The following is a 12,518-nucleotide window of genomic DNA, read 5'->3' as shown; positions in this document are numbered from 1 at the left end:
ATTACATATAATTCCTGTGAGGAATTTTGGTTGACAGTTAGCTCTCCTAGTAAGATCAGCATTACTGCTCAGGATCCTTAGGCCCCTTCACATGCTAGGTAGGCGAAACTGTTTGTTCTTGTTCATCTTTTTAAAATTACTATTCCTTACAAATGCTCTGTACTTGCATTAAATATAGAGTCTTGGACGAAAACCGTTACAGTGTGATGATGTTAGTAAGACACAAAGGAAGGAAATGTTCCAAAAGAAGGAAAAAAAAATGGTGCCCATTTCACTTACCACTGTCTCCAGCAGGAACGGTTACAGGATGTGTTGGCACAGTATCAGAATTCACTTTTCCATTCTCAAATGTATCATTTTCAGTCTGCTGCAACTGCCAGTTGAGGCCAAACAGATGCATTGCTGGTGGTAGAGGATACAGGTTATTTGATGCTTTTAACCACAATGACAAATTGCACAAGCAACGACTTTACATGCCTCGTAGTGGCATAGCAACTCATACATTAAAAAAATTAAATTACATGAACAAGCATTTGCAGACTAATAGTTCAGCAAAGGCACAAAGCAATTACTACCACTGTCCTTTAATGATACAGTGCTTTCAGTGAAGGCAGTTGACAGAAAGCTCACCAGCCTCATTTTGAGTCTTTTACCGGTCCCAAATCAATGTTCAAAAGGATAGGCAGTAATTATGTTCTTTTCTCTTTTTTTCATTTTTGATCCTTCAGAAGAGACAAATCATTTAAGTGAACTTTTAAATGACCTACTAAAAGAAATGATTTTCCCAGCAGATGGATCTGTCCTGGTTAGCCAGAAAGGGAAAAGAAAGAGTAAATACAGGAGGAGAGGGAGGAGGGTGCTGTGGGTGCTGCAGGGCTAACCTAAGACACAAGCACTTCATGCTGTCAACAACACCCTGCACAACCTCCCATTACGTGCCCATTCCTCACACTAGCCCACAAAATGAGGCCAAGGCCATGAGCAGAGCCAGGGACACTGGGGCACTTTGCTCTGATAATGGTAAGGCATAAATTAGGTTTCTGAATTACTTAATTCCCCACAACCACGTTCATTTGAAAGTTGATACCATGTTAAAGAGTTTAGCTGAGTTAATTATGAAACAGAGTTAACCTTCCATGGTGTTACAGGGAACTTAAGGAACCTTGATCATCAGGGATTAAGGAATGAACCCAGCATCTAAACTTTTAGAACAAAAATATGGGAAAAAACCCCCTATCTTAGTGCTATACTGAGATACTCTCATACAATTTCATGCTGTCTGTGGATTATTTTTTTCTGGTCCAATTCTCTATAATGCCACCAAAATGCATTTTATTGTAATTATTCTACTTTGTGCTTGGGCTAATGTAGTTTTGCTCATTCCATGACAACAGTTATCTGCAAAGCAGTTAAAATAGTCTTTCAGTGCTACTAGGCAATAAAAATACACTGGGAAAAAAAATCCATACTCATGTATTTTAACTATTAGTGCAAAATATAAGGAAAATAATTCACTGCACTTTATTGCTTCTGCTACTTCTCTCTCTCTGAAGTAAGATTACTACTATAGTCAATGTCACTAATTTTTTCATTCCCTCTATGCAAATGACAAAAAATTCTTCATCCCATTTGGTTTCATCTCTAGTCTATAAATCTCTCTGTATTGACCATGCCAACCCTTATTTAAGATGAACAGGCATAAATGGAAGTTTAGTTAGCCAGGCAACAAAACCTGCCAAATTAAGAGGTTGTCTGCCAGGTCTTTGCCTTAAAGCCTCTCCCTTAATCTGAACAAAACAAAAAACCAGAATGCAACTAAAGACCTGTTACTGAATACTTCAAAGACTGAAATCTTCACTACAGATGACATATTCTCTTTGTTCCAAGTCTCTGACTCTACTGTTACAATTCTTTCCCAGACTTTAAATTGCCTGTCAAAGCCTGATAATGTAGAATGTTCCTTGACCCTAAAAACATATTTCTTTTATCCCCTCTCAACTCTTGTTAAACCATAAATCTGACCACCACTATCTCTGGCACATCACTAGAATTAGCCATCATTATTTTGACCCTACCTCAGCTGAAATTGTTATTTATGTATTAATCACCTGATGAGTGTATCTGTTTTAATATATTTCAATAAAATCCCTAGGGTCAAACTCCACAATTTGTTATACTTGTTCATTTCACTGGCAGCAATGAAAGACAGCAAATAGCTAAATATTTCATGATTTAAACCCAGTACATTCCTTGTTTTCAAGTCCAGAGATCTAAATCACCTCTCTTAACTTTGCTGTCTTCTTATCCCTTTTATTAGTTCTTCTGGAGAAAAGAAAGCGATATTCATTTTGTAACTCTAGAAACATGGGAGTTTAGAACATCATTAACATCGCTGGTGCTATGTACATGCCCTGTGCCTCTCCATGCACTGGGAGATCAGAAGGAGAAGCTCCAACATGACGTTTTAGCCATTCCCTTGTAATTCAAAACAGCTGGAATTTGAAGTCTTCAAAGGCAAGGACTGTGGGATCAATATTGACTACGTCAATATAACCACAATTACTACAGTGTAAGTGACAGCTACCTTTTCTTTGTCTTTGTACTGATGTGAGTCTCACTGCAGATTACTGTCAAAGACTGAGAGTGTTAGCTGTATCCCTCAAATATACTATTCCTCTCTCAGCTTTGACAATGAACTAGAAACAAGTACAAGACACAATGTTTAATGAAAATGAACAGACAGATAAATGCAGCTGTTTCACAGATCAGGAATGCAGGAATATTTTTTAAGGAGACAAAAACTGCTGCTAGACAATTCCAGTGATAAAACTTAGTGTGTGTACTAATACACTAAGTAATTCAACCACCAATCTCTCTGAGTTAGTGCTATGGAATTTAGAAAATTGTCCTTTTATAACAAACATGAAAGAAACAGGCTTATTGCTAAAGCATCAAATTACAAGGCAGAATTTCTTTAGAGATTATGAACTCTAGGAACATGGTTAAATTGATCGATGAAGACAAACTCGGGCACTATTGTGCCAACCAAAATTTGTCTTCTCACAGCTGGCCATCAATGTAAAAGCAAACTTTATATCCTTAAAAATTTATGAATTTTATAAGAAAACTGAGGCATCTGATAAAAATTTTTGATGCTATTATGAATCTGTTTAGCAGCACCTGGGACTGATACCTCAGTGGGATGTCTGGGACCCTCAAGTCAAATGGTATGGACTAGTTCTGAATTTCCAAAGGGAGAATGATGCAATCATTCATGTTTGCTGATTTGTTGGATAGTAAGAAGGGTCTGCAGAGGGATCTGGGTAGGCTGGATCAGTGGGACAAAGCCAGTTGTAGGAGGTTCAAGAAGGCCAAGTGCTGAGTCCTGCACTTTTGTCACAACAACCCCATGCAGTGCTACAGGCTGGGGGAGGAGTAGCTATAAAAATGACCAGCAGAAAAGGACCCTGAAGTGCTCGTTGACAGCAGTGGCCAGGTGGCCAATGGCATCCTGGCCTGTATTAGAAATAGTGTGGCCAGCAGAAACAGGGCTGGGATTTGTCCTGCATATTTGGCCACACATCAGGTGCTGTGTCCAGCTCTTTTCACAACAGGAAAGACACCGAGGTACTGAAGCACATCCAGGGAAAGGCAATGAAGCTGGTAAAGGGTCTGGAGCACAAGTTTTATGAGGAGCAGCTGATGAAGTTGGGGTCACTTAGCCCAGAGAAATGAGGTTCAGGGAGACCCTCACAATCCCTACAACTACCTGAAAGCAGGTTGTAGTAAGGTGAGTCTCAATCCTTCTTCCATCTAACAAGCAACAGGGCAAGAGGAAATGGCCTCAAATTATGCCAGGGGAGGTTAAGATTAGATATTAAGAGAAAATGTTTTCATGGCAAGGATTGTAAAACATTGGAACAGACTGCCCAGGGATGTAGTGAAGACACCATCTCTGGAAGGATCACCATCTCAAAAAACCAGTGGCTATGGCTCTTCAGCACATGGTTTAATGGTGAACATGGTGGTGGTGCTAGGTTGATGATTTGATGATTTTAAAGGTATTTTCCATCTTTAACTATTCAACTTATGATTAGTTACCTTTTTGTAAACTCAAAAAAACCCCCCACTTAATTTTAATTAAATTTATTAATTTTAACCTAAATTAAATTTATGAAAAAACCTACTATCTTTAACCTGGAATTCTAGGATCTATCTGTTCTGCTGTCTCAGTCCCTACATCTGTTCTGCAAAGTAATCTCTAGCTATGAAGAGTTCTTCACTTGGTGAAGCTCTGCTAGCATTTACCTTTGGACTGAGTTGTTTAAGGCGACATTTGTACTGCTACTGGACAAATTATCTGCATGGCCAGCCTTTAGAGAGGGGTGATAGTCTAAATGGTGAGGAGTGCATTCCCTCTAATGGAGCGGAAAGAAGAGGCATCAGAGACGAGAAAACTCTCTTGGATCTGGGCTGCTTTGGCATGAACATAGTAGCAGTGTCTATGTGCATGTGTGGTGCTGGCCAATACAACTAAATTCACCAGAAAAAATCCCAAACATAAAAGCACTAACCAAATTAACAGTCTTGCTCTTATCCTCCTCTTTCCCCCTCCCCTGCCACTGGACTGGCATATTCAAATATTCAGAACTCAGATTAAAGGAGTGCATTTGTACCAACAGCAGCCTTACTGCTAACATAAAAATGCTATCATTTGTTGTAGACAATTGGGTAATCTTGCCATCTGTCACCACACAGTTCACTGAAGAGTTTCCGAACCATCTTAAAACTGCTTTTTCAAGCTTGGCTGATCTTGCGATCACGGAAGCCTAGTTATTTTGGTTTGTAATCAGTCTACAAAGCCTTCCATGTCCACTCAATAATTAAAACAGCAACTAAGAAAACATTTCACAGCAAACACTTGAAAAAAACCCCATCACTAGTTTACACTGTGTAAAACATTTTGCAATAATCTTCAAGAAGAAGTTCCCATTTGTTGTGCATGCTCCTTTCTCAAGCTAGTAATTCGGTGCTTTAAGCATTGCCTTTACAAGGAACTCGTTCTTCAGAAATACACTGTATTATCACTTCAAAATACTCTCCAAGACTTGCATCCAAAAAGAAACCAGTCCTTTATTAGTAGGTGGTGTAAGATGGATAATTTATGTAACTAAGTAGCAGAACTAGAACTGTGAGGGCTGACAACTACCCTGCATTCAACTGCATACCTGCTGCATTTGCAGCCTTGCTGCATCTCAAAGTTCTCTTCTGCCAAAATTATGAGAGGCACAAAAAAGAATTGTAACAGAACACCAATTAATGTACCTGTTCTACCATTTAGCAAGAACTGGACTTGTCTGCATTTTTTCCCTCTTCTCCTACACTTTAATGCTATGAGGATAAGACAGCTAGTTCATGAAGGAAATAGACAGGTATTAGCATTATCCAGTATCCAGTGTAGCTTGAAACAGAACACAAAGTTTAGATCAGATGTGCAAATACACACAATTCTGATGTCTATGACTATCAGAATTTTTATTTCTTTGTAGAAAAGGGTAGCAATATACAGTAAAAGCCAAAGAAACTTATGTATTGTTCTCATCAAAATTCAAGGTTGTCTCTATCATAACTCACCAGGATCAACTGCAACTTTTTCTTAAGTACTGTAAGTAACAAATATGCTCACATGAAACACAAAGGGCATAGCAAACACCCTATGAGCTGTGCAGGTGAAAGAATCACAAATGCAGATCATAAGGATGGACAAACAAAACTATACACGTACAAGCAGAGCCTTTATTCACAGAAGCAGTCCTGCAGTAATGGAAGTAGTACTGTAATGGAAATAGTACTCTGAAGTATCAGTGAGAAGTGCCAGCAATTCAAGACCTTTCCTTCCAAATATGGCAACTTGTTTTTTGCAGGAAAGAATTGTAAAGGTATTTTCACACAGGGCATTTCAGAAGAACAAGAATTCACAGGTAAGAGGATTCTTTTAAGTAGCAAGAAGAAACAGAGTTGCCTAAATTGGGAAATGGACTTACACTGCTCCTCCAGCTTTTCTTAGAATAGCAACAGATGAAAAATTAACACTAGACAGCAGAAAAAAAAACCACTGGCTGTCTCTAAAGAGCAAGCATCTCCCCAAAACCTCTGGAGATAAGGCCTATGGCATATGTTCTATGAACATAAAGAACTCAACACCGTAGGGGAAGTTGGCAAGAGGAACTGAATGATATTGGCGACCCTCCTTCCCTTCTCCCATGTGTTTTACAAGGTATGGTAATCAAGTCTTAATATTCACGAAGCTGTGCTTGAAGATGAGTTCCTTGCTAAGTTACTGAACTCATGTTCCAGGACTGCCACTGCTACATATTTCTGGGTGCTGATATTTTGAAACCATGATTTTAAAAATTGCTTCCTGAGAATTAATTGAAAAATCTTTACGCACGCTTAAACATAAGGAAAAGTGAACATAATTTATATTTAAAGCAATGCAAAGAAGATTATAATTTAAACTAAGCAAATTGCAATTATTGCTCAATCTTGTTGAAGGATTATCTTCTAGTTCATCTCCCTGTTGGCAATACATTTTAAAATGAAATATTTGAACATTGAAGTGGTTTTAAAAATCATCTTCCATATATTTTTCTTGCAGACATAATTAGAATCTAAATCTATTTTATTCTGAAGGACCTGAAGTGGACCAGAAGATGTGCAAATGAACTGTCAGTGATTTGCATTCTTTTGGTTTTTTCTCAGATAATAGGATACCTTGAATGTTGCTGCAGATCAAATAGTGAATTAAAAATAGTTAATTAAAATCTTAAATAAAGTGAATTAAAATTTACAAAGACAAGTTCTTTATTTATTACTCTTTTTCTCAAATCGATAAAATCCCTGTAATTTCTAAATTTAAAATAACTTTAAAGTACATGCTTTTGAGCACCTTCAAAAGATTAGTCACCAGCAGCATCACATGAAAGTTGCTGAACATATACACTGAATGTAAAACATTTTAGTAGAGTGCTATGTGAAAAACCCAGTAATACCTATCAAGACCAATACAGTAACTGAAAAACTAGTTTTCCCTTTTATCCTGAACAGTTGAATAGGTCCATTGATTTTACTGTTTCATCTGCAAAAAAAAAATCCAACCTGTCTAGTCTATTCCTCATTTTCTCCTGGAATCTTTTAACAATGAATTTGAAAAACATTTTAAAAATTGCCTAGAAAAAATACCAGCAACAAAGGTATATCAGCTATCGACTGGGGAGAAATTTACTCTCTTTGACTGCTAATCAAAGATGATTACATTGGAACTTTAAAAGTATTGTTGCATTTAAACTGTTAAGAAAGATGTGTGGTAGTCTTGGCGTAAATAGTTTTACTATATTTACCCCAAGATGGAACATTTATTCCTCTGAAAACTTGTATGGCTAAATGTCTCATTTCAGTTGTCAAGCCAGGGACTTTTATGTAACAATGGTCTGATTCTGTCAACTGCATTATACAAGGCACATTCAAAGCTTAAGGGAGAATCCAGATTTCTTAAAACAGAAACAAAGATAATCTTTCAGCAGCCTCTTACTTAAATAAGATATATCTATTATGTCCTGTTTCAGATGTGCCCATTTATTCTGACAAACAGCAAACCTACTCCATTTTGTAGTAGTTTTCACTATACCTAAATAGTCTTTAGTATTATCTGGGCTTTCTCCTCAAAATATTTTTTTTTCTTCCAGGTAATGCTGTTCAGTCTAAAAAGATGGTAAAAAATCATTACAAGTACAGAAATGATGGGAAGTGCATACTGGATTGTGGACTCTTTGTTCATACAAGGGCAGGAAAATCATCCTGTAAATTTTGGGTTTCTATCCAATAGTCATGATCAATTATTTTAAATATGGTGAGGGAGAAGAAAATTTCCCTGATTTACACATGTCAAGGCCAGATTAAGACTACAGGCTAATAACTTATCTGTATTCCTTCAGGGATTTCTTTATATTATTGCTTCTCATTTTGTAACTATTTTTCTTCCTTAAACTTGTTTTTTAGAAAAAAGCTGAAGCTCATGGTTTTTTTACCTATTTTAATTTCTTTTCACAATTCCACCAGAGGTCTTGCTTTGCCCTTTAGATCACACCCCCACAGTGTCAAGAAGAGCAATGACAATGTAATATCTATAATTAATTGGAAACACCTTTCTTAGGTAAGAGCATTGACGAAGTGATCCAACCATTCCTACAGTTCAAAAGCCTTATTTATTACAGAGAAACCAACCACCCCAAACCCAAACCCAACAAAACTACCACAAACCTCTTGAGGGATATAATTAAGTGGCACTATATGATCCTGCATAGTCTATTTGCATGTTGATGGCACAAAGAAATGCAGTCTGATGAATAGATTCATAAACCAAAGGAAAAAGAAACAGGGGCAAATTAATGCAATGTTCAAAGGACACACTGAGCTGGGAGTTTATACTATATGGTGAAACACTTGTGTTGCATATTTCCATCTCATGACTGGCTAAAAAAGATCAAAGCTTTTTTTATTCCATATTAAGAATGACAGAATATTACAGCAAACATGCAATAAGGATAAATGTAATAAGCTTTAATAAAAGATGATAATAAGGCTTGATAAGAACTTTTGGAATGTCACCAAATCTGAAATGTAAGATGAAAGCATCTGCATGTAGAGATTGTAGTATGTTATTTGGAACCCCATGGAGCTAAACTGTGATTAGAACTCCATATTTTTCCATAAATTAGCTTTTGTTTTGAATTTCCTGCTGAGATCATATGCAAGTTGATTGAACGTGCAAGTCAATATATAGGTTTTCTAATCCTTTGCTGTTTTTCAGGCTTCATGATATCACAATTACAGCAGTGCACTTGTAGATCAAAGGTACATGATTGAGGCCAAAAGAAAATAACCTATAACCTCTTTACAAAACTTCTTCACGGTGATTTAGACCTCTCCATGGTAATTATCACTCACCTACCTGAACAGTGCAATTATGTAGATGCATAAGCCAACCACTACATGCAGATCAACTTGCAAGCTCACAGAATTTCCTCCTCTATCCATATTAAAAAACAGAATGGACATGCTGAGTTCCCCTTCAAGGGGGCCAACTCTACCTTACTCCAACACCTCCAGTGTAAACTTGTAAACCATTAGCTATCTGCATAAACAAATAATCTTATGCAAACCTTTGGTTCAAAACCCCAGGGCTTACAACAGCTCAGTGATTGCAGTCATCCTCTTATTGAAACATCACCACCACTCTAGGGATTGGCTATTAAATAGGGAATCCTTTATTATACTGTCATTAATATATTTTATGTGCATTGGAATAACACACCATGTTCCTCCACTAAGCTGAAATGTGTTTTTTATTAAACTATTCCTGTAAGCAAAGTTATATTGTAGGTACAGGAAAAATACTATCAACAGAAAAAAACAATTTACCATACATGATTGATGAAAGGAAACTGTGACATAAAGACAAACTTACTGTTAGTTGTTTGTGAAGCTAGTGAATTGCTTGCAAGTCAGTTTGTAAACCACTTTGTAGTTTGTATCAATTATCTAAGCCTTGGAAAAAACAAGTTAGGATTACAGCATCACATTGATTTTTTTTCCCCTTTAAAGGTAAATTAGCCACAATACTGCACAGTAAAATCTTACAGGTGATATTAAGAATAGCCAGTCTTAGCTCTAAAGTAATGGTCATTTATAAAATTGATAGAGAAAACCAACTACTTCTTTTAATGTGTGACACTAGATCAGTAAAAAGGATGTGTTTTAAAATTATCCTCTAATTTTGCCTACAGCTGAAGTGAAATAACAGGAAGGATTCTTTCTCTCCTTTTCAAATGTGGATACCTCAATTTCGTTACATCTACTTGAGAATACTAACAGGAGGCAGTAAAGAAGTTGCTGGAGAAATAATTAAAAACCTGGGAAATCATTTGAAAACATAAGTAACTTTTACTCAACAGCAAAATTGCCTGAATAAAAAGGGCTGTGAGACTTGGCTTTTCAAAGATGAAAGAGAAGGTAAAACAACAGATAAGCCTGGACATTCCACAAAAAAGATAAGTTTAAAGATAATTTTATTGTACCCAGTTACTGTGTTACACCTCAGGAAATCAGTGGTTAGCAGTAGGCTAACTCTATGCAGCTGGATATTGTTTTAGTTTTCAACAAGTATTATTGAAAAAAAAACCACTATTTTTCCTGTACATAATAAGGGTAACTTAAAAGTATTTTTAAATTAAAAAACCTACAAGAAACATTCCTACTTCTATACTTGGAGGTTTCTGGAACTAAGAAATTTTCCAAATAACTGATATTCATTTATATACCTAACCCCCCACCTTACTGCTTCTGTAGAACAAGTAAAAGACACACATTTGTGTTATCCTATTTTATCAAATATTGCCAAAACCACTCTGGTTTTGTTTTATTTGTTTTATTATTGAGGAAAAATAAGCTTCTGAAATGCAAATGTCCATGTCATCTAAAAAGTTGTAGCACATTTCTTTTTACTGGATTATAAAACTACAAATGCTGCTAAAGGTGACAATTCCTAAGGGAGAGTGGGCTTGGGGTATTTTTTTGTGAATGAAATTGTCTGAAATAGCATCAATTTCCTGTCTACTTCAGAGGACATCTAACTTTCATCCATAATTAATCCCTGCAGTGGGCTAATTACACTCATATAAAACTCATGTGTTCTTGTGATCTCAGCCATAAATGTAATATCAAATGGTATTGCTTGAAGCAAGGTTGGACACATGGACTCAACCTTTTCCTTCTACAGTGCTTGTGTATGGAGAGGTTTAACATGTCATCGGACATGACTTTTTTTAAAGCATTCAAAGAGAGAACAAGCAGTTCTTTTCAAAGAAAAAAACCAAGAAAATACTGCAGTTTACAGAAAAGATGCAATATACACAAAATGACCAGCTTTAACACATGTACTGTAATTCAAATATCACAGCAGATAGCACATGTCTAAGAGCTAGCTTCTTTGTTCACAGGCATGAGTTATAAATTAATTGAAACTACCAGCAAAGAAGAGAAGATTAATCCTATGCCCACAACAAGTCAAGTAATCACCCAAGCAAATATCTGCTTTGCAAAATCTCTTAAACATAAGCATTAATTTGAAGTATTACACACATTTGCCGACTACTAAAATGAACTACATGTTTACCTGGACTGATAAAATACAAAGAATACCTCTTAAACTACTCTAAGCTTGCTCTTTATCAAAAGCCAGTGCATTTTAACTGAATATCATATTAGTCTAAAAAACTGCTAATATTTGGGAATCTGTCAGAAGACTATAGGAGAAGTGCAGGGGGACACACATCTCTACAAAACTTGCTTGCAAGAGACTTCAGTTTTCCTGAAAGCAGCATCCAGATTTTGAGAAAACATCATATGGCTTTACAATATGATGTGTGGGACTTACAGGCAATGACATGTCATCATCATGTATTCTTGCAGATTATTACTACACCTCTTATATTGCTGGAATTACTGAGTTTCAATTTTCTCCACTGGGCAAAAGTGCAAGGGTGACAGGACTATTGCCAAAAAGCTTGTGATAAATCTTAATTAGAATACAAGCCTTTGGAGCAGAGGAGTGCCTTGACAGATTAAGTTTTTTAATCCCTTGAAATCTTGTCAAGTCTCTTTTAACCTCCTGATTGTCAATTACATGTTCCTACATTCTTTCGTGTGAGGATTATCTTTCTCAATGAACGTTTCATTCTCAGTGCCACGAAAATAATAGCAAGTGACATCCACAACACCAACCAAGAATTCCCTGCACTCCTGAAACAGTAATATTATGCTTTGCACTTAATGTGGAACACAGCAATGAGATCTTTGCTTAAAAAACATCAGCCAAAGGCATTATCTACAACAGTATTCTTGCAAGAGACAAGAAAGTATATTTCATGTTTATCCTTCACGACAGATGTTTGCCATGTTTAGATTTTGTACTATTTCAAAAAAGATGTTAAAAACACTTTCAGCCCAATAAGGCGGTAAAGAACAACAACTTCATTTTTGGACTAGTCATTCTATCTCTGCCTCCCAGTCTTGAAAGAAAGAATGTGGTGAACATAAGAAATTCCATTATTATTTACAAAATATTTCCACTCTAAGGAAGCCAAAGGAGCTCATCACCAATGCTGTAAACATTATAATGAAGCTCATACAGATATTTAAAATTCATAGCTTTGGGATACCAAGAAAAATAATTTGATGACATGTTAGACAGAGCTGAAAACCTCTGTAATGCACAAAGTTAAGGAAGTACTAGCTGTAATATTAAGCCTCATTCTAAAGCAAAAAGCCAGTGTGGAAAGTCACATTTGTATCTGAATACTGCCCTTTACCAAGCACATGTCAGGACTGAGTGAAAAGAGTTGCCTGAACCAGTATTAATTATTAGTTATGAGTAAGCCAAGGGCTACATTTATCAATTA

At 36.3% G+C, this 12,518-nt stretch overlaps 1 protein-coding gene across 7 annotated transcripts in view; it reads right to left on the bottom strand.

Annotated features, from left to right (window-relative positions):
• Positions 1-12,518, bottom strand: part of TENM3 (teneurin transmembrane protein 3) — a 314,810-nt gene that overhangs the window by 95,499 nt on the left and 206,793 nt on the right. For 6 of the 7 annotated variants that reach the window (XM_058803859.1, XM_058803860.1, XM_058803861.1 and 3 more), the window contains one exon: positions 280-402. The exons of the other annotated variant lie outside the window; for it this stretch is intronic. In XM_058803859.1, coding sequence (XP_058659842.1) covers positions 280-402 — 123 coding nt within the window. The remainder of the gene's footprint in view (positions 1-279; positions 403-12,518) is intronic. 7 annotated transcript variants of the gene reach the window in all.

The sequence above is a fragment of the Ammospiza caudacuta genome, chromosome 4, assembly GCF_027887145.1.
Source record: "Ammospiza caudacuta isolate bAmmCau1 chromosome 4, bAmmCau1.pri, whole genome shotgun sequence".
NCBI classification, from domain to species: Eukaryota; Metazoa; Chordata; class Aves; order Passeriformes; family Passerellidae; genus Ammospiza; species Ammospiza caudacuta.
The sequence above is the reverse complement of the archived record's forward strand: the minus strand, read 5'-3'. Positions and strand labels throughout refer to the sequence as shown.